General features: G+C 34.4%; 1 protein-coding gene across 1 annotated transcript in view; it reads left to right on the top strand.

Moving 5' to 3' along the window:
• The window catches only part of EYS (EGF-like photoreceptor maintenance factor), a 765,389-nt gene that overhangs the window by 220,521 nt on the left and 521,112 nt on the right, over nt 1–23,756 (top strand). Inside the window, exons 15-18 of the mRNA XM_085217834.1 lie at nt 10,871–10,993; nt 12,533–12,646; nt 13,666–13,779; nt 15,776–15,889. Of these exons, the coding sequence (XP_085073960.1) occupies nt 10,871–10,993; nt 12,533–12,646; nt 13,666–13,779; nt 15,776–15,889 (465 nt within the window). The remainder of the gene's footprint in view (nt 1–10,870; nt 10,994–12,532; nt 12,647–13,665; nt 13,780–15,775; nt 15,890–23,756) is intronic.

Genomic DNA, 23,756 nt, shown 5'->3' on the forward strand with positions numbered 1-23,756 from the left:
AAAATGTGCTGTCAGATAGGAAGCTAAAAATAGAAGCTCTTTTTTCCTATTGATTAGCAGCTCATTTGTACTGTCTGTTCTATCCTACAACCCTAACAGAGATAACTTAAAATTTTGACATTTTTTCTAATAGAAACAACGTTATTTACTTCAAAACATTGAGTTACTGTTAACAAAAGCAGACAAAACATCTCTTAAGAGGTATTTTAGTAACTCATTATCAAATCTTCCAGGTGAAGAAGTATCACCATGATAGCCCTCAGCTTGAGTCTATTCATTTCCAAAACTACTATACAGGCAGTAGCAGAATGGAATGGAAATGTATGTTCTCTATTAAGCTGTTGCTTTAAAGACATTATTCAAACCTTTACAGCTGTATTGCAAAATTCACAAGTTTATACTCTTCTTTAAAAGATTTGATTCTCAGAAGATACCTATTTTTTCATTTGATGTTTCTGCATTTTTTCCATCATCTGATACAGTAATCGGTATGTTGCCATTTAAGTGACTCTTGCTGATTTAAAGGATTTACAGGTAATGGGAAGTCAGATCACCTCTAACAATAAAAAAGAAAATGAAAACAAAAATCAGGAAACTAATAATATTTTATTTTATAATTTTATAATTTAATATAAAATTATATTATATTAATTATAAAATATAATTTTATAATTCAAACAAGTAAAGCAGTGAATCAACTCCAGAAAGTCATTTATTTCCTTTTAACATATGAATAAAATCTGTTTTTTTTGTGTATTCATATAATCTCTATGGATGAGGAGAATCTGATTACAGTATTTACCAGAGGAATTAGACTTATGCATGGCTTGTGTTGATAGCCTAAAAATAAGAAAGCTCCATTGTTTATTCCACTGAAGGTTGTTTGTCTTCTACTGGAGAGGAAAAGAGGAGGAGAAAAAAAAAAAAGTATGACAGTGAGCTACTGACTAACATATGCTATCAATGGGATGTTCTAATTTTTCACTCTGTGATCTTTTATCAATAGCATGCACAGATGTCATCATTACTATACCTTCTGTAGAAAAATAAACATGTCTATATGCTTGTGTGAAACAAGGTCAGCATGGATGAAACCTTCATAGCAATAGGAGGCAATGTAATAATCATGCAAAATTAACTGCATGGACAACTGAATGCACATGTAAGGGTATCTGGGCTTATTTAGAGTACTGTCCTTGGTGAGACAAAAAAAAAAAAAAGAGATTCAAGGAAGATACTCATGGATCTGAGAAAAGGGAGAGGAACACCCAAGGTATTTATTAGAACCTTTCCTGTGGAAAAAATATTTGGAGAGTACTGCATGCTGTAGAAAATGTATAGTGACATAGATAAGTATGGTTGCTATTTAAAAAAGTATATATATATATATTGATTACTATTCTTGTCTTGATATGAATACCCTTCTAAGACTGTATATTCAATGCATATTGATTGTGGCCATGGGTATTTTAAAGTTATTTTTAAAGATGGCACATACCACCGAACTTCATATTTTCAAGTTTTTAGGTTATTTTCAAAGGCATACATTGGAGATACTAAACTTTGTTTCCCATCACAGGGAACAGAAAGCAACTATGTTGTGGAAAAAAAAAATGCTCAAATTAAATTGAACGCGCTACTAAGTGCAAGCCTGCCTATTTGCAGTCACTGTACAGAGGCAAGTACTTCTGCCACAGAAGTCAGTTCTAAATAAATAGTGACTAGAATAATAATGAATTCCTCATTCCTCTTATGCATTGTCAGGCATAGCTAGACAGAAGAAGGCAAACATGAGTGTTTTTGAATTGGAACACTCTGGTTGAAAATACCTCCCAAGACTACCTAGGGCAATACTCTACAAAACAGCAATACAACATGTTTCCTTAAAGGAGAATGATACTAGCAATGTGTACATCCCACTTAAAGATTCTGTGATGATAAAGAGTGAAGTATTCATCAGTAAGCAGGAGCACTCATACTTTCTGCTTATCGTGAAAAAGAGATATGCATCTGCATATATGTGTGGGTTGAGTTAAGGGCCCCTTTTTCACGCAGGAGTCGGCCTGGAGAAGCATACTGCAGTGCAGCAGCGAATTTGCCTTGGCTGCTTGAGGGCTAGCTCTGTCAGGGAGCAGCTGTTGGGCTCCATTGCTTTCTGCATGGCAGAGACTTTCCTATTTTAAAATAAATAAATTTTGGCGTGTATTTATATGGGAAAAGAAATACAAAATGGTCTTTTTGTCTGCTGCCACTTATTAGCAATATTAACATTTTGGATAGCATTTCTTCTTTTCCTTTGGCATTTTTATTGACTCATTTTATTCTGGATCTATGTTTTTGTTCTGTCTTTGTTCTTTCCTATTCTTCTTTAAAGTAATCTCCTTATTTAACAATTCACTGTCAAACTAAGTAATAACTTTTTCAGGTTTTTTTTTTTGTGTGTGTGTGGCTATACTTGCATTATTAATAAACTGTAAAAATCTTGTATAAATTCCTCAAAGTTTTCAGCTAATGTAACCACCTGGCCAGACCGTCATCAAAGTTCTATAGCTGTTGCTTTAATCACTTACCACTTTATTCTATCTGTCGCTAGAAGCACTCTTGGTTTTCTTCTAGCTTTTCTGATATTGTGGTATTGTTATCTGATAAGAAATGAAGGTTCATATCTGTATCTTATGGTTACAATGTTTTTCATTATTACAACATATAAATTAGAAAATATATGAACTAAAGGTTTTATGTGCTTTTTCTCTTCCCAAGATGTTGCTCTACTAACAAATTTTAATAAGTGGTTCAACCACAAAACTCTGTTTGTCTGCCAACCTTAATATCGTGGATGTTATGGATAGCAGGCTTATGCATTTTTTTTTTTTATTTGCCTTTTTGTCTTCCTGAATTTTGCTTCTAAATAAAATCTTGCACATGAGTTGCGTACCAAACTTTATATTGCACTTCAGAAACAATTCTAATTTAAATTAAGGCACTCAACCTACCTTCTGTAACAAATATAATTTATTGCACTGGAGAGTTCTCCATTTAATTGAGTGTCAAATCACACTGTCGGGGGCAGTTCATCCTCCTATCTCCTTGACATGCGAGTACTGAGAGGCAAGCAGTGCCTCCAAGGTACGACTAATGGAGGACAGCATCACTGACCACTGCTTGTGCTGATTTTACTGAGAGGTTCATATATTAGTACTTTTTTTTTTTTTTTTTTTTCAGAAACATTGAGATAAGTTTTGTGCAATTGCCAGAAGTTAAAAAATATATTTAAATTATTACTGTTGGTGTTTATATTATCACAGTTATTGCTTTTGTATTAAAACAGTTCATATATTGAGTTTCAATTGAAATTTGCAGGTGTTTATTTCTAACAAATACTAAGCGTTTGGAAATTATATATATATCTGTCAAATAAATATAACCTTTGAGAACACACAGAGACAAAAAAAAAAATCTATCAGTCTCCATTGCAGGTTTTAAGGAAGCACTATTTTGAATTGATGGTGTACTCTATTAAGATAATGAATGTACGATGTTCATTCATTAGATTTTAATTCTTTTCACTGGAAACGTTTCCTATTCTTTAAAAAAGAAAAACAAACAAAAGCATCACAAAAGATTAGCTCAATATGCAGTTGAGAGACTTTTTGATGGCATATACATTAAGGTGAAATATTATCAATAGAGAATGGGTGTTAAATACAGCAGGTGCATCACTAGAAGTAATAGCTGCAAAAGAAAGTACCAACAAACATTGCTAAAACATTAAAATCAAATAAAGAAAAACACAACAACTACTTCAAAATATGCTGTTCCCTTTAAGTGTTGTTAAAACATTGACTATCGAAGCAAGGTGAAAGGGGTGATTGTTTTTTATTTAATTCTAGAAACAGGCAGAAATATTGCAGTGCGTATAAAGAGGAAAAAAAAACACAAAGTTCTCTAAGAAAATAAGCTGCTACAAAACAATATTCTGAAAAAAACTTTTCAAGAACTTTTTCTTCCCTTATTTTTCTCTTTAAGAAGAGATTTGATAGCCCTTGCTTTGTTATTGGTAAAGCGCCATCATTTTGAGTGAATCTCATTACAGGTGCTTTAAATCATGTGAGAATCAAGATGCTTAACCTCTTTATTTTCTGATGCAACTAAGAACATTTGTGCTGTAAGATTTTATTTATTTTAGTTCTAGATTATTAATCTAATCGTGTGAAGTATTACTGGTTTTTACTTCTAAAAAGTGCCCCTAGTTTAGAAGCTGTTACATACTGATCTTCTGATGACTTCTGATTCTAAACAGTTTTTCATTCCGTGCAACTTGTAAACCTGTTACATTTTGTTAGATAATGTTCAAAGGGGATAAAAATTACTAAAAATCAGTCGCTATTCTCAAAGGCCTTGAAAGCCTTTCTAGATACACAACTTTAAATTTGTTTCCAGTGTGTATTTTTCTTGCTTTGGCCAAAAAAAAAAATAAATAAATAAAAATAAAAAAAAAAATGGTGATACGATGTGATGCAATGTATGATGACACAGAAAAATCAAAGCTATTACTATTATTCAACTTCTTAGTTTTATTTTTTTTCTTATGCACAAAGAAATGTATAAATGCTTGAGGCTTTGCATATAAGTTATTGGAAGTGGTAGGCTATGGAAGGGCAATAAATTACCTATTGATAATAAGGAAAAAGATAATACATATTATTTACTATGAGAGTGATGAGGTGCTGGAACAGGCTGCCCAGAGATGTTGTGGATGCTCCGTCCCTGGCAGTGTTCAAGGCCAGGTTGGATGGGGCCCTGGGCAGTCTGATCTAGTATTAAATGGGGAGGTTGGTGGCCCTGCCTGTGGCAGAGGGGGGTGGAGTTTGATGATCCTTGAGGTCCCTTCCAACCCAAACCATTTTATGATTCTATGGTTATGATATTGTGACACACATCATCTTCTCTGTGTATCTTGACATTCTTCCAATTGAAGACACAAACACTGACTTTGCAGTCCTATGATAAAATGAGTAAGTGCTATTGTTTTATAAGGTTTTTCCTTTTCTTCAGTCTCTATGTCATTCTGCAGTTGTAAAATAGCATTAGGTTATGTTCCAATGCACCATGTCATAAAATGATAAGATACAGTTTGACACAATCCAAGGCAGCAAGCACAGTCAAAATAAAAACTTATTCTGTGACTTCTTAGTGTAAATAAAAGAGAAACTGGAATTGCCTGCTGTGCTACAGTAATCAAACTTCTGTTGTAATACCTATAAGTCTTCTGGTGCGTTTCTATAAGATGTATAGAGTTCATCTCTTTTCTTACTTAATCCTTTTTTTCTCTAGGTCTAATCCATCTTTTACTGAAACTAACAAAAAATGTTCCTAGAGTACTGGAAAGTGTATTTGGCCTTTGTGTCCCTTTAACAGGGCTTGAGGGGTTTTTGGAAGAAAAATATTGTAGAACAATAGTTCTCTTACATTTTCTTATTAAGTTTTATCGCTTAAGGTCCAGCTTGTCCAATGCAATAGAAACCGTCATTCAAGTCAGGCTGCTCAGAGGGAGGTAAGGAATGCACCCATTAGCCCTTACTGACAGCAAGTGGACAGGGGAGAGAATAAAGAGAGAGAGTGACAGAAAGGTCACAGATCTACAGAGAATTTGAAGATCGCCAGCAGCAGTTTAGGAAGTCCCATCTTTTAAAAGAGTTTTCTACATCAGGCATACCCAGGGTTGTTTGTGGCCCAATCCAGCCCATGTCGTGGCTGCCCTTGGCCCTTGTGGCAGTGGTTCTGTCCTGCTTGAGTGCCCCACTTTTGTTGTAAATATTGTTGTATCTTGTTGTAGCCAATTTAAAAATTTCACTTTGAAATTTGAATTTGCCTATATGCATGTTGAAAGTTGATTTAAAAAAAAAAAAAAAAAAATTAAGCTAAACTTAGCATAGCACAGTCAGTTAAAATACAGTGTTAAGATGTGTACCTGTCAGAGAGAATCACCATACAACATGCCTGTAATTTGTGCATTGCAAGGCACTACCCATCTTCCATATCCTACTAATTATTTTTCTAGAGGGCTTGAGGCTCTGGTATGGAGCTGTAGTTACTCTGATTTTGGTCATGAAGCAAAGGAAAAGTTCATTATTTTTCATAATGGTCTTTTCTGACCTTAATGATTCTGTGGTTCTATAATGCTTCATTTCAGTGGTGAATGAATAGTTTCAGAAAAGCACTGGTGTTCAATAATAAGTGAATTGTTAGAGAACACCTTGTTACTGTTAGTGAAATCAAAAGAAAGTTTAATTTGTTAAACTGCTAATTTGTGAGATATGCCAGATAACTTATATTCATGTCCACATAATTTAAACTTGCCTAATTTAAATTAGTTTCAGCATGATTCCATAATAGAATGCTTGTAAAAAATGAAATAATAATGTCCCGTACAACTGCATGACTGCAGTGTGTGTAGGTGGGGACAAATCTCTGTGGCCAAGCTGCACCTGCAAGCGCATCCACTCAGTGGAAATTGCTGAGCCTGCACTAAGAATTTCTGCCCAAGCACAGAGGTGATCAGGGCAAATTGGACAACTGTAATTGCTTATTAAAAGCCTTGAAGAGAAAAACAGACCACTGGGAATTACCTTCATCCCAATTGTTTTAGGCTGGAAAAGCTTCACTTCATCACATTCTTATGGCAAGTTCATCACAAAAATAAGGCATGATCTCTTGACTAAATAGAATCTGCTATTGTTACTTGTGACAGATATCTTGCCATCATTGTCTCATTAGTATTTATGGTAAATAGCCTAGTCTTACTGGGGCAGAACAGTGATGTCTTAAGATGTATTTGTTGATGCCAAAGAGAGTGAATGGTAACTGGAAGGTGGAGTGCTTTTTAAGACTCCTCTCCAGATTAAATTGATCTTAAATAATGCAGATGGTTTGGTGCTGTAGAATTATTTATTTATTTGTTTATTTGAAAATTGTATGAAATTCAAGGTAAGCTAACATGTGGACTTCTCAGATGCATGGGAGAATTTTTGAGGAGTATCCAATTCAGTGTTATTTCATCTGAAAATAGTGATGTGATGGGATAAAAGCTGACTTTTGGCACAGGACATTTATTCTTTAACTGACTATTTAGATGAGGAACTCTGTCAAGAGATTTAAAATAGTTGAAAAACTTCCCTTCAAACTTGAGTTCTATGAAATTGTAAATCTGACGAAATAATTATTCCTTAGAATATTCATCTATTTATTCCAGGAATTGAGTACTTAGGCAAGAAACTGATGTACAAACACCCTAAATACTCTTAATAACACACTCCTACAGTGTGTTTTAACTTGTTCAGATTGTGTGTACGTAAACATAAGTTTTGACGTGTCCCTTCAGCTAGTCTGAGAAATCAGGCTAGTCTGGTCCACAGCAGGGGGGTTGGAATTAGATAATCTTCAAGGTTCCTTTCAATCCAAACCTTTCTATGATTAAATGACACCTGAACTTCTCACAGGAACAGAGTACCATTTCTCAGACTGCAGCCATTATAAGATCATGCAGTCTAGTGGTGAAAATGGGCAGTTTTCAGAGAACACAAAAACCTTCTTGGTCGCAGCAGCATCATTTCTCAATCTCTTTAATTTTGGAATATGATGCTTTTGCTTTTAGAACTTCTGGATAGTAGTTCTGTAAAGTTACTGAAACCGAACTGGATTTCTCAATGTCTTTGCTGAGAATTATTTTGTGGATTTTGATGTCTGAGTTGCAGAAATCACATAGGCAAGAGAGATACAGCAGAGAAAATTGCATGTTACACTATGTCTTTTATAGCAGTGCTTACTTCAACACATGTATTTATTAGAGCAGATGATTACAACACAATACTTTCCTGTTACATTTTGTGAGGTAATGGCAGCTTTTTTTTTTTTTTCCTGTTCCCCATCCAGAAGTGATTTTTCCTTGTTATCATTACTTTCCTGTTTTGTTTGCTTAGGCTCTTATCCACTGGATACATTTTGCAATGTATAATTTTTTGTAACGTGTACTATTTTTCATATTTGAAAGTCTAACAAAGTATGATAGATATTAGATGACAAAAATAGTAACAATCATTTCTAATGCACCCCCCTCCAAAAAAAAAAAAAAAAAAAAAAAAATCTTGCTTGCATGTTATTAATATCCAGAGCAAATAAGGAGAAATTAGCAACCCATTAGCATGGAAGTATCGTTATGATAGTGAAAATGTTGTTTGGGTTTTAAATTACTTAAACAAATTCTGACATTTTTCCCTGTCAGTCTGCTTAAGTTTTTATCCACTGTAATTTTAGCAGTAACCATATAACTATATCCCCAGAAGTAATACTTGTTCAATAGGAGTGAATGAATGCACATCAGATCCTGCTGGCCCTGACAATAACCCTTAATGTAAGGTTCTACCTAATAGCTTCAGATGTACCTGCCATCTAGCATATAAGGAGCCATGTAGTGAAATTCTCATAAATCACTGTGTGGCTGGGCTATGTCAGGATGGATCACAAGACAGCGATCTCCCTGGAGAGTTTAAGTGTCATAGTCTGACTGGTAAAAATCTCTTTTGTCATGAGTAATTTAGGTTTGCCTAAAAGAGAGGTCTTGAGAATGTAAATGCAGCATATCTGAAAGAATGATTTTGAATACTTGATTATCACATTTCCACTGTCTAAATTAATGAAATATCATTTTAGACTCTGTGGGAAAGAAATAGACACTTATTTTGATGGGAAATAATATATTCTTAAGTACTGCTTCTTAACTTGTTTGCTGAGATACTTTATGCAAAAATAGATTTTGAATATTAAAATTTGTCCCTAAAACCACTTTTTTTTTTTTTTTTTTTTTTTTTTACCTCTGAACAGTGACTTCAGATATCTTTCTCAATGCTGCAATGCTACCAGTAGATTGAAAACAGAGAAATAAAAGCATACATAGTCATGGTTCTTCTTTCAAATCTTTACAATTATTCTTATTTATTTTTAGTTTCTGAAGTAAAAACATTGGCTTTTCTGCATGGTGTCTCCTTTTTGATGACCTCATTTAATCACGTACAACAGTTATACGTATGTCTCTCCATAGCAGTTATCATTATTGAGAAATGTTTTGATTTTACTTCTTTATCTTAATTTTTATGCTATATGTAGTACTTCAATAAGCAGATGTTAACATCTATTTTCAAAGGCAAAAGTGAGATACATGCTTAAATTTTTAATAACAATCAACAGGGAGGAAGATTTCAGCTGTATGAGAACATTGCACAGCTGGTGTTTTGGATGGAGTAGAAACATAGCTTGAAGACACCTTTCTGCATCTACTGATTTAAAAACCAAAGTGACTGCATGTGCAGGGCAGTTTTAATATGCATTGTCTTGTATTCATGCCTCAAAGGCTTGTTTTACAAGCCAGGATTTCTACAGCTCAGTATGTTTCAGCAATTTACTCTGATGGTCAGAAGTTGCTGTCTTACCTCATCTAACCAGCTGTTCAAAACTAAAAACATTTCCAGATCAGGAGCTCTTCAGTAGTGCCCTAAGGACATGGTTTACATTTCCTTTGATTTGAAGACTATGCTAAACTAGGCTTAAGCAGGTCTGAACTTCTTCATTTTTGTCGTGGTCTACTATGCAGCATCTGAACTTATTAAAATTTAATTTATTAGGCTTCTTTTCAGATTTTAGAACTATTGCTGTACACGATAGGAATACAAATTTTATTTTTTTGTCTTTGACCAAAAGTTTTCTCTGTTTCTCATTGATGTACAGAATGTTAAGGAACTCAAGGTCAGATACTGAGCAACTTGCTGGCACACTAGACTTTTCTGGCAATATCTGCGCTACTGAAGCAAGGCATTCAATCATAAATCTTTTTGAAAATGAAATGTGAAGTTCAAGTCTTTAGTCAGATTTAGTATTCAAGCTTGTAAAACATTGAAATTGACACTTACCTCACTGAACCAAATTTTTGGTTTAAGTCTTCAGTGGCTTTTCATGCTGTAATTGTTACATTATAATAAATAGGTCCAGACTTCTTTGATCTTAACTGAAATATTACTTTTGCAAGAATGTGAAAGTCTTTAGAAACTGTTCCAGTGCACTATTAGTAAGCAGGCAGAGAACGTTACACTTCTTTTACTTTCGCAGATTTTTCTTAACATTTGTTACAACAAAAGTATCTGATATTTGAAACGTGGCATTTGAATTCATCACTTGGATCCTATCTCCACACATAGTACTTCATTTTATTTATTGCCTAATATCAATTAATTCAAAATTATTTAGTAAATTTGAAAATATTTTTCATTTAAACAATATTAACTTGCAACTATTGTGTTCTAAAGTAAAGATGGTGTTATCTGTGAACCACATGATTTTCTTCCTGCAAGTTGGTTACAGAAATCGATGCCACTGTTAGTGTGCCAGTATCTTGAGTGTAAAATTTAGATTCATGTTTTATCTTTGAATATTTATAAATTGTGCATATGTGACCCTCAATGAGAAACAAGGGTGCTCAGTGTTTCACATAATTAGATTTATTATTATTATTAATATATTATAATATAAATTAATGATAATATAAAATAATGATATTATATTTGTTGTTTATTATTATTATTTATAAATATATATATTTTTTATAAAATTCTCTTGTTTCAAGTATCTTTTCATCCTACGGTTCTTTTGTTTCATTTAAAGGTATTTGTATATGAAACAAGTTTTCAAAGTAACTGGAATATTTTACTTTTTTCTAAGTAAGAATTTAAAGGTACTTAGCAGAACTGATGTCTCACTTGTTTTCTCAGAGTAATTGTCATAACAAAATACATATTTCTTCAATTTCTCTATTTTTCATCAGGTTTTACTGGTCAGTTTTGTGAAGTAGATGTTGCTGCTTGCCTCTCGCAACCGTGTGGGGCCTCCAGTATCTGCAAAGACATGTCTGACGGCTATGTTTGTTTCTGTGCACCTGGTTTTATAGGTAGGTTCAATAGAAAATTATGTAACATCTAATTAAGTCAATCCTAAAAGCACAGAAAATCATGATAGGTACAATTTAATGGTGTTTATGATTCAGGTAGAAGCAGTTTCCATTTTCCAGCATATGAGTATTCAGTTGTAAAATAACTGACTACAAGGGACTTTAGCAATTCTTATTTTATACTATTTTTAACGATGTCTGTCTCACACAGATGTGATTGTAGCTCCTGTAGCCATATGGAATTTGGCCTTAATTTATCTGCTTTTACTTCCTGTGGCAGTAAAGCTGCAGTAACAAGGACTTGAACTGCCAACGATACCCTCAAGTTCCTAGACAGGCTTAACTACTCATGCTGAAATCTATCCTACAGGCCATTGTCATTAGGACTGTGTATGATTAGATTAAAATTACTTTGAGATGTCATTGTGCTGTCATCATAAATCAAGATTGGAGTGTCAACCAAAACAATAAACAGCACTTTCCTAGATAAAGACTCTGATCATTTTGATGGCTTGGTTGATAATATAGTTGAGTGCACTTGGGGTTTGCTGGGTAGCAGGTCAACTCTGCGGTCTAGATCTATCCTATCTAAGAGCCCAGACTTTGATTTGGCTTGTAAATCAAAACAAGTCCGACTCTAGTTTCTATAGTCAAGGAGGATGCAGGAAGAGAGAGGGATTCAGATCTCAGAGGTTTGTTTATGACTACCTTGCCTCTCAAATTTTTGCTCTGCATCCTAATGTAGGCATCCATTTAGATTAAACAACCTGTAATTTAATAACAGCAGTATTAGTGTCTATAGCATAATGAAATCTTACAGCTGTGGTTTGTTTATTGTTATTATCAAAACATAAAATTGTTTGATGTTACTTATTCTTGATGAGGTTTTATTTTGTTGAAACATTTGTTTGGAGTCTTATACTCACATCTACATAATATTAGATTACTATTTTAAGAAAAATCTATGTCCAAAGTATTCAAAACACCTCAGAAATAATAATGAACATTTTAGCTATTATTATCCATTTGGATGTCATATGCAAAATGCAAATAAATACTTTCTGAGCTTTTTCTACCTTGCAAGCCAGAGACAATATTAGGTTTATCAGTTCTAAACAACAAATCATCATCTGTAAGCTTTTCCCCTACATATTTAAAAATTCATAGAAGTATCTACTTTTTTTGAATATTAATTTAAACAAAAGTTAATGAAAGTCTTTGGCTGTAATAGAGACACTTCCCAATATTTCCCATGGTGATATTTAGTTTAACAAACCATACTTTCATGATGTTTCAAAACTGTATTTCCTTCAAAATACAACAAGATGCAAATATTTGAGTACATCTATAATTGTCTTTGAGCATAGCATATTAAATATACACTTCACCTTTGCCTTAAATCAATAAATAAATTTGTTGAGGGTACTTTTTGGATAATTGATAAAAGATTGCCTCAGCTACTTCATTGTTGTTCATATTGCAACCAGTAGCTCATGAGTGGCACGTTCTGAACGAAGTGATTCCTTCACTTGTTTCCAGGTAATAACTGTGAGATTGAGGTGGATGAGTGTCTTAGTGACCCTTGTCACAGTGGAGCCACTTGCATTGATCATCTGAACGGCTTCAGTTGCATCTGTGAGGATGGATTTCAAGGTATTAAAAAGACACAGAAATATAACTTCACAAATCTACTTGAGTTTTACACAGAATTTTTTAGCATGTCAAATGGTTTACCTATATACATATAGTGTCATCTGAAATTCCAAGCGAGTAAATTCAGTGTGAGTACATCTTAACTAAAGTTGTCTACTTTCTTCTTATGATTGTATGAAAATGGGTGTTTTCTGCTGGCTGGTTCCCATGCTGATGAAAATCAGGTGGAGTGAAATTTTACAAAAAGTCCATGCTGTTTTCTGTAAGCTTTTTAAACTGCTGACAGGTTATTAAATAGAATCAGACCAAAAAAAAAAAAAAAATTGTTCTGTTCTTGGCATAATGGTACAATTCATATGAGAAATGTAATCAACTCTGATAACATGAATGCAGTGCTATATGCAGTTAATCCTTACTTTGAGCTCAGATTAGGAATTTAAAGTGCATCCATTTTCTTTCTAGTGCTTCATTAAAAAAAAAATCACAGATTTTTAATCACTGAAATAAAGTACTATGCAGTTCAAATGTCACATGATAATCTACTATATCTGTACTATTAGTGATGTTCAAAATAACTAAAGCCTGATTTTTTTTTAATAAAAAATTTTCAAACCTACCAAACCTTGTAATTTGCTGTTATTTTTCACTTGTTCTTCAAATGATTATAAACGTCAGAACAGTCCACTTACAAAGACTGTCGCTAATATTTCTATACTCTGAGAAGCTATATGGTTGTGTTAGCTACAGTCGAGACTAGAGTAAATAGTGTTCTTCTCTTTGTCAGATTTCTTTTTTCATTTTGTATAAGTGCATCTGCTGTACTTACATATGGAAGACTTCCTCTCATGTCATTGCAATGCAGTCTGTTATACTTAATCTAATGTAATTTGTTTTCTATACTTCTGTACTGAATTAATAATAATTTATAAGTTGTATTTTAATGAGTTATATTCTGTTAAAATGTAGGTACACAAATATGTGCTATACTGTAACCTCCATTTGACTGACTGTATTTATAGGTACAACTTGTGAAACAAATATAAACGAATGTCGCTCTTCTCCATGTCTTCATAATGCAACGTGTGCAGACCATATTGGTGGCTATGAATGTATCTGTCTATCTGGCTTTACTGGTGAGTCCTGTTAGTAATAAGCCATGTTTTCTTTGAAGAAATATTCTACAAAGCATGCATTATAAGATATCATTTACTAATTTACTTTTGTTTCCATCTCATTTCTCCTTATCTGCCCTGATCTAATATTTCATTTCCATCCTAGCAAACTGGAACACTTGATTCCATCTGTAAACAAAACTGCGCAGTTACAGTCATATTGAATCATATAATGTTTGAGTTGTAAGGGACTTTGAGATCATCAAGCAATCATCAATCCCCCCTGCTATAAGCAAGGACACCTCCCACTACAGCATGTTGGTCAAAGCCTCATCCAGCCTTGAATGTTTCCAGGGAGAGGGCATCACAACCTCTCTGGGCAACCTGTTCCAGTGTCTTACCACTCTCGCAGTAAGGAATTTCTTCCTAATATCTAGTCTAAATCTACCCTCTTTCAGTTTAAAACCATTTCCCCTTGTCCTGTCACTACATGCCTTTAAAAAAAATTCCTCCCCAGCTTTCTTGTAGGCCCCCCTTCAGGTTCTGGAAGGCTATTATAAGGCCCCCCCAGAGCTTTCTATTCTCTAGGCTGAAGAGCCCAAGGTGTTTCAGTCTGTTCTTGTAGGGGGAGTTGCTCCAGCTCTCTGATGATATTTCTGACACTTCTCTGGTCCCACTCCAACAGCTCCATTTCCTTCTTGTGTTGGGTGCCACTGAACTGGCTGCAGTACTCCAGGTGGGATCTCACAAAAGGAGAGTAGAGGGGCAGAATTGCCTCCCTTGATCTGTTGGCACACTTCTGTTGGTGCAGCCCAGGATACAGTTGCCCTTCTGAGCTGTAAGCACACATTGCTGGTTCACTTGGATCTTTCATCAACTGACACTCACAAGACATCCTCCTCAGGGCTGCCCTCAAGCCATTTTCTGCCCCATATGTATTTGTGCTTGGGTTGGTGTAGGAGCTTGCACTTGGCCTTGTTGAACTTCATGAGGTTTGCTTGAGCCCTCCTCTCAAGTTTTTTTGGGTCCCTTGGGATGGCATCCTTCCCTCTATTGTGTCAATTGCACCACTCAGCTTGGTCATCTGCAAACTTGATGAGGATGCACTCAATCCCACTGTCCATGTTGCCTGCACAGATGTTAAAGAACATTGATCCCAGTACCGATCCTTGAAGAATGCCGCTCATCACCAGTCTTCACTTGGACATTGAGCCATTGGCCAAAATTCTCCGAGTGCAACCATCCAGCCAATTCTTTATCCAGTGCATCGTCTGTCCATCCATCAAATCCATTTTTCTCCAATTGTTGACCAGAATATCATGTGGGGCAGTGTCAAATGCTTTGCACAAGTCCAGGTAGATGATGTCAGTTGATTTTCCTTTATTTACTGATGCTTCAACTCCATCAAAAAAGGCCACCAAATTTGTTGGGCATGACCTGCTCTTGGTGAAGCCTTGTTGGTTACCACCCATCACCTCATCTCTCTTTTCCATGTGGCTTAGTAGGGCCTTCTGTAGGATCTGTTCCATGATCACGTCTTTTTTTCTTTACTCAAAAATTGGTATTGTTTCTCCTTTTCCAAACAGTGGGAACTTCAGACTGCAATGACCTTTCAAATATAATGGATCGTGGCTTGGCAACTTCATCTGCCAGTTCCCTCAGAACCCATGGGTAGATTTATTAGATCCCATGGCCCCTCTATGTTCTTTAGATCATCTTGAACCCAATCTTCACTTACAGCAGGCAGATCTTCTTTCTCCAAGTTCTTAGCTTTGCTAGATAATTTAGTCTGCATTCCAGGAAGATTTCTTACCACTTAGCAACTCAGAAATAAGTTCTTACATATTTATGGCAATAAGAATTAAATGGATGCTGAAATTTGTATTGAAAGATCTTTGTTTGCCTGATTTATATCAGCTTCTTCTCAAAAGTTGCTTGAAATTATTGTGGTGCAAATGCCTTATAAATTAGAACCTGATTGTCTTACTAAACATTCATGGATTTTGTTTTTTCAAAGGTGCAAGATGTGAAACAGATATAGATGAGTGTGCTTCGTTTCCCTGTAAGAATGGAGCCACCTGCATTGACCAACCGGGTAATTACTTCTGCCAATGTATGGCTCCATTTAAAGGTAATGAACACCAAGGGAGAAGGGAAAGCAAACATAATTAACTACAGAAAGCATTTCTGTCAATTGTCTAAACTCATTTCACTCTTCCTACAGCATTATTAGTCTTTCAATTTCTCAAGCAAGACTCTTAAAGTGACCAGTCAGTTGCGCTCTAGGCTGCGAGTAATACCAAGAAAACTTTATTTATATATCTACTTGAACTGTTTATTTATTAATCAAAATGAATAGTATAAAATCAGTTTGCTAACAAAAGAAGATTACAAAATGAGAGGCATATGCTCAATGACCAGCCATAACAGTATTGTTCTAAACATTGTTCACTCTAATTTGATTAGTGGCATTTTCTAAACTATGTTTCCATTCCCAGAAAACAATTTATACTTATCTTGGAATCCATAAATCATGTGTGGTTATTTATGCTGATGCTTTTAAGGCAAATACATTTAAAATGTAAGTTTTATTGTGATCCTTATCAGTGAAATGTTGAGGGGTTAATTTTAAACATTTGGTACTAAAATTTGAGATAACAAATTGTGCAGTGTTTTTGCGCAAATCTAGTTTAAGTGATAATTTCATTAAAGATGCTTGTTGATTTATAAACTAAATATAAACACATTTTTCCTCCTGCCGTTCAATACAGTGATACATACTTAGGATTCCAGAATAATCATTAAAAGACAATTTTCTTTGTATGTTGAGACAGCAGGGTTTTTCCCCTTTGGGGAAGATGGTTGCATTGAACTCATCATTCATGAGGGAAAAAAAGGAGCTCTAATGTTCTTATTATTTTAGTTAATGGTCAAAATCTAGTTTGTCATTTTTATTGGTTTTAATTTATGTTCTGCTGACTAAAGTCTAGTAAGATAACAAGTGAATGAGTAGCACAGTTTCCTCTGCACAGAAAGAAGTGAAACCATTTCCAGCACATGGTTACAAATATTGGTCTTCAAAGTAGTTGTTTCACAAGCAGCCAGATTTTCAGGAGACTTTAGTTCTCATTTAGATATTTAAATAAATTATTAAAATTTCAGAAAGTCAGCATTTCTATAGTCATCCTTTAAGAAGCTAGCAATTTCTATTGCTCTCAGTGGTAAGGTTAAATTCCTCTGGAAAGATTCATAAATGGTAACTGAGATCCTTTGAAATCATAAAGCTCTTGGTACAGAATGCTTAAAATCTTGTTCTAAGGATTCTTGTTTAAATAAAGGATTTTTGAGACATCTAAGTTCTTTATAGGCTAACTTGGCATTGCTTCAAATCAAATTCTTAAACTGACACTACCGAGGTTCATGACGGTATAAATAAAAGTAAAAAGCAAGGTTAATATGAGCACACTACCTCAGTCTCTTACCATCTGTTTATTTAGTATTAGATGGATGTAAGCATGGTCTTCAACAGATTCACAGGAAGCCCAAGATAAATAATGGGAAGTTAAACTATATTTTCAAGTTGTGTGGAAATACTCTGGTTATTTTAACAAGTAGCTTTGTGTGAACTTTATTACAGATTACAGAATTATTTCACTGAGTAAGTATAGACATCATAAAAGCAATATAGAAATACCTGTTTTAGTTTTGAATATTTTCATAGAAGTTCTTGCTTAGTGAGAAGTATACATGCAATGTTATGAATGCCACCATTTCTTGGAAAAAAAAAAAATGCAGTTGTATATCCCTAATATGTTGTAATTGTTTGATTCTTTGGTCACACAATCTGATCTACAGGGTGTGCATCGCTACAGGAAAAAAAAAAAAAAAAAACAACCAAAAAAAAACAACCATAAACCAATACAGAACGTGTAGACCAGCCCTCCAATATGTAGAACACAGAATTAAGGAATTCAGAGCATGATTTGGACATTCAGGTGCACTCATAGAGAAGGTAGACTTTTAGATTAACCTAGAAATGGATTTAGGTTACAGATATTGGTTTGCATATTGACTGATTGACTATTTCCTTGGTTAGTGAGGAAAATCTAATTTGTTTATTGTGACAAGAAGGCTTAAAACAGATAGTTTCCTCTCCTTCTTTCCCTCTTCTTTCTTTTCATTTCGCATTCTTTGGAGGGCAAGCTCAGCTGCTTCTCATTTTTTTTTGTTTCACCAACTTCTTGATACCTTGAATATATGCTTTTATATTCTGATAAATCTTACATTCATCCCAAGTGACTATGATAATTTAACAAAAAAAAAATCATAATTTTATTGTCTAATTTCTTTTCTTGCATTTTTCTTGTGTGCTTTTATAAAGCATGGGTAGTTCTACTTTGACAAAATTTTAGCTCATCCACTGGTTTTTCTAGAATACTGGAAGAGTCTAAGTTTTTTAAACACAGTAATACTTGAGCAGTAGTACATATCTGGATTTTCCTTCAAGTGTCTGATGGCCTACACATGGCTGTGTAAATTAACTCTACAAGCCAGATGTGTACGTGATGTTTTCCTGTGGGCACAAACTGTTTTGGAAAACCTGATTTTCATGTAAAGTCAGTAGTGGAGAAGTATTTCTTCTGCCATGGTTGCTGTAACTCTAACAGTGACAAAACAAATACACTCATCTCCTTAAGTTTCACCAGATAGAGGACTTCCCTACAGCTAGTGCAGATCAGTGGTCTTTCTATATGTTCAGATATTTCATTGGAATTATTATCACTGAGATTGCTACCTTTCATTTTTTCCAAATGTTCTACTGAACATTGCCTGAGAGTACTAGCAGTCAATCTATGCACAGCTCAAAAGAAAACTTAAGAAGCATTTAAGAATTTCAGATACAACAAAACATAACATGGTTGTCATTTCCTAATAATGTTCTAATTACTAAATAAGGTATTTGAAGTCTTGTCAGCCTGTTTCAGCTAAATTTCTTGTCCTGTGGAGGAAGAAATTGAATTTCTATTTTCTAAAGATATAGAGATTTACCTTCTGTACTGATAAAGTATGAAATAATGTCTTTTGAAATCTATATAATTTTATATCATAATGCTTTTGACTTTGCTGTCAAGAAAGCTGTACATTTGATAAAAAGAAGAAACAATCTACAGCGGATTATTTTATCAATGAAGAGACTTTTATGTCAGTCCACATAAAAACCGCAGTAGTTACTGAGGCTCCTTGTGCATGTGTTGTATCTATGAACAGACAAAAAAAAAAAAGTATCTTTTATATGTTTCTGCTATCTCTGCCACAAATACTGTGTGTGCTTGCAGTATGTTCTAATTATCTCAGTATGATACTGCAATTTTTTTTAAGTCCAGTTCTTTGTTTCTTTCACTGACTTTATATGGTACAAATTTCTATTATACTTCACACTTAAACACTGGAGGGCTATTTACCACCCAGCCACTTCTACTGTTATACGGTGTTCTTTTCCTATTTTGGAAATGTTCCCTCTCCCACCTATTTTATATCATATCTGAGATACAACACTTATAGTCATCTACATGGGACACTTTTTCAAAGGATATTCTGAAGTTTAGCTGTTCAGAAACAAAGGAATGGGATCAGCTGGTTTTCTGTAGCTTTCTCTATTATTGGAACTGGGATCAGGAAGAAAGATGAACTTGATCTGAGTAGAGGACAAGTCAAAGAACGTAACGTTAGCAATAGAGACAGACAGCTTAGAGCTATATTTAGTTACACTTTTGGCCAATAAATTCTCAGTGATAGTCTTTCCCAGTAATCATTGTGTTAAAAAGGCCTCTCAGTCCTCTTATGAGCTTGATTCCATTATAGAATCCTAGCCAAAGAGGAGTTATAATAACTTTTCTATTATGATATTGATTCTACAATTGTAGCATTTCTTTAATGGAATCACAGTTATTGTGGAATTGATATTAAGTGCTGCAGAAGACAGTGTGTGATAAACATATTGTGAGGCTATAGCTTGTTTAGGGGTACTAACAGTTTCATGGAAGGTAGAATAAAAGTTCCAATGTATCTGAATGGAAATACTGTCCTGTTACATTAAAAATTTACACACAATTCAAGAATAGTGCCATTAGGAAATTACGTAGCACTCAGTGCTATGCTTTATCTGTATGTAAAATACATATATATATCTATATATAGAGGCATGTTAAATAGGGACTTGAAATTATTTTATACAAAATAGTGTGAAGCACAAGTTGATAATTTTATTATGAAATCAACTAGCTCCTTCTTTTTCCATGAAAAAGAGAAAGACTCTTAATTCTTTTATGCTAGGAAGTTAATTTTTTTTCTAAGCCTCGAAGCTACCCATATCTTATGGTCCCTTGCTGGTCTCCATTATCATTTAGCAAAGTACCTTTCTTGTCTTAAGCTATTTATTTTGTTACAAGGATGAAACATATTCATTATGTCTTCCATCTGTGCCAGCAAAATCAGAACCATCTTTTTGGATTCCCGCAGTTTTATTTGCTTTTGTGAGTTTGAAGTCTTCAAGTATCTTAAAGCCTGAAGGGCACATTAGTTTACAGATTTTAGCTGAGTCTTACTTAGCTGTATGAAGGAAAGGGGGTTCTTAGATATCCAAGTAGAAGCGACTTTTAAATGCTCTGCTGCTAAACAGTGTTTTGCTCCCTGCTTTTTGATGGATCAGACCAGTGAAGTAGTAGATGTCTCATTCTTACATTGGTGAACTGATCTAGTATTACATATTTACTTTTCAGGTACTTCTAGGTGCTTCACACCAGTCATTAGCTGTTTCTTCCATATTTAGATGTACTGGTGCCCTGGCTGTTTTTCTTGTTCTATAGGAGCCTTGCAGTGTATTCAAACATCCTTTGAACAACTAGGTCCACAGATTTATTGAGCACAGCCCTGCTAAAAAGGATTAGGGAGTACTGGTAGATGGCAAGCCGGACATGAGCCAGTGTGCTTTCATAGCCCAGAAAGCCAACTGTATTGTGGACTGCATCAAAGGAAGGGTGGTCAGCAGGTCACGAGAGGTGATCCTGCCCCTCTACTCTGCACTGGTGAGACCTTACCTGGAGTACTGCATTGAGATGTGGAGTACTCAGTATAGGAGAGACATGGACCTGTTCTATGAGGCTGCTTTATTTTTACTCAGGATTGAAAGCTAAGAACAGATCTTACAGTCACATGTCAAAATTGCAAATTTCTTTCATTTTCTACACTTTCACTACTTTACCATCGTTTCTGTTACCCATTTACTAATCCTGTCTACTGCTATTTGCAAGAAAATCTTAGCAAGGAAGAAAAAAATGCCCCTTCTGGGTTGAGATTGTATATTTGATATGTGATAGCTCTTCGGTAATAGATGTGAATATTTCCTTTTAATTTTCCTTAAAAACAAACAAAGAAGCTCTTTATTAACATGCTTTTAATAATGAGAGAAAAGAAAATTATCCTCTGATCCAAATGATTGCATGACTCATTTAAAAATGCACTGTATTTGTTTGGTCTAAATGCTACTAATAGGTATGACCTTTTAAATCAAATATATGTAATTGAGGAGGAAAATTGAAATTCAGTTCTGAGGAAATGTGTACTTATTTGTTGCAGTCTTAATGACACATGTCTCCAAATGTGTTGCAATTAAGATTAAAGCAAAAATGGTAATTAGCCATTAAACATGTTGCAGAAGAAAGTAAACTAGTGAGAAAGGCAACTCAGCAGAAAAAATAAAATGCTTAACTCTGTTGAAAAGCAAGACTAATAATGGAGTTTTCAGCACAGGACACTCTATTATGGGAACAGCTAATTACAAAACAGATAATAAGTAAGAAATGTAAGTGCTCATGAAGGCAAAGGACTAAAGTAGATATAATAGAGCAATTACTTTTTCAGCACTCACAGTCCAAATCTCAGTCTTTGCTGTGCCAAGACTCACGTAAAAAGGCAGACTTGTGGCTCCTGGTGGTGTATATATGTGTTAGACCACAGAAGTATATCTCCTGTTCAACATCAGTTTATATCTGTTTTTGCTACTCTCTTGATGCTGAGTAGCCAAATAAAATTTCATTTAGGGAAAAGGTAAAATGAGTGCAGAGAGCTATGAAGGATGCTTTGCGTCACCTAGGAGGTTTTTGTAGATACAGAAACAGTGTATCCATGCTTATGGTATATGGTCTAGGAAATCAGTATTGCCCCTAAGCAATAATGAAAAAGGTTGACTTGGAATTGCTGTTGGCTTCCATATGAAATATCTGCGGAACTTCTTTGAAAATTTTTCTGTTATTTCTATCAAGCTTGCTCTTGTTTCTAAAAATTGATGTCTGGATGGCTAAATTCAGGTGTTTCTGTCTCCAAAACTAAGCAAGTCAGTGAGCAGACTTTTAACCTAACCAACTGAAGTATCATTTAGACAGTCTAGGGTATGTTAGGCACCCGCAAAGCACTGGCAGATGTGACAAGACCTGTAGGAGACCTATGAGCTGCTGGTGCAGTACCAAAAACCCAAAATCATCTCTAAAAACCCTAGATGATAAATCTGTCCATAAAAATTCAGTGAGGTATGTGCTGTAATTTCAGCTCCGCTTTCACTTTGTACCTTGGGATGCACCTTGATCCACAAGAAATATTTTCTAAGCTTTTACAGCCACGAGTACTTTGGGAATACTGCCTCTCTAAATCCAGTCATCTACAGCAGCTCAGGGGTTTGAATCTCATTAGTTATGCTGTGAGACTGTTGTACAAGTACCTTGGTGACAGGGAGAAGATTTATGTTATGTAGATGATACAAAGTATATTCACTGCAAATGAAAATCTCTATGCATCTTTCCCTTACTTCCCCAAAAGTATGTGCAAATCATAGTTTTTCAAAGGTTTAAAATATGATCACCTTTTCCCTGGCAGCCCTGCAAATAATGAGGGTATTTCTCTCTATCAGAAAAAGTTGATCATCAAGTTTTGTTTTGTTTTTCTTTTTTTTTTTCTTTCTTTTGTTGGCATTATTTTTCTACATGGCAGGTCTGCTTGTGGAGATATCTGCCAACATGCAAATCAGAGTAAGAAAACAATAATCTTAGTATATGTTGTAAATAATATCTGGCCAATCTGGTAAATTTTAAGCAAATGAAAACAGGATCTTAAAACACAGAAAGATCTGTCTGCCTGAACTAAAGGTGAGAATCAGTACAGGCAAAAATAATATCCACAGATTCAAGGCCATGGGGAAAAAAATGAGTTTTATACTAGCTTTCTGTACACATTTCTGTATGTCCACATACATTAGTAATTTCTGTTGAGCTCTGATATATTAAAGAAAGATAGAAGAAGAAAACAGCAACAGAAGAACTGCATATAATTTATTAGGACCTACTGCTACTGTTTTCCTTAGTAGCATTTTTCTTTTCATTATTTCAGAAAGAGTGAAGCATAATCTTTATAATGAAATCTGAATTGCACAAATATACATATAGATTTATCTTCACTGTATAGTAGTTACATATTTTAACATGAAAAAATGCACCTAAATAATACATTCAACTTTTCTTTTTGTCTGGTTTTACAGAAATTTATACAGGTATGGAGCGGTAATATAAATGTGATTTTCATTTGAAATTTGTGATGTGGGTCTGTCCCTTTCTTTGTTCCATCACTGTTGCATGGCCTGCATTATTGTATAAAATTAAGGAGATATCTTTTATTTGAAAATGCCAAGTATTGCTTTCCAAACATTCTTCTTTAAAAAAAAAAAAAAAGTAATAAAAAGCCTGTTGATTTTCAATTTGTACAAATATCACTGAAAGTGATTTTTCACATACACAGAATCACAACGCTCTTTACATAAATTATAATTTGCATTCCACTGAAAATAAGGAATTCCTGTAAATTTGAACTGAAAGAAAAGGTGCGTATTTATAAAGTGTTAGAGTAATACTTGGCTTAGTTTTGAGTAATACCAATACATGCATGCTTCTGCG

Source organism: Meleagris gallopavo, chromosome 2, assembly GCF_905368555.1.
Source record: "Meleagris gallopavo chromosome 2, MGAL_WU_HG_1.1, whole genome shotgun sequence".
Taxonomy (NCBI): domain Eukaryota; kingdom Metazoa; phylum Chordata; class Aves; order Galliformes; family Phasianidae; genus Meleagris; species Meleagris gallopavo.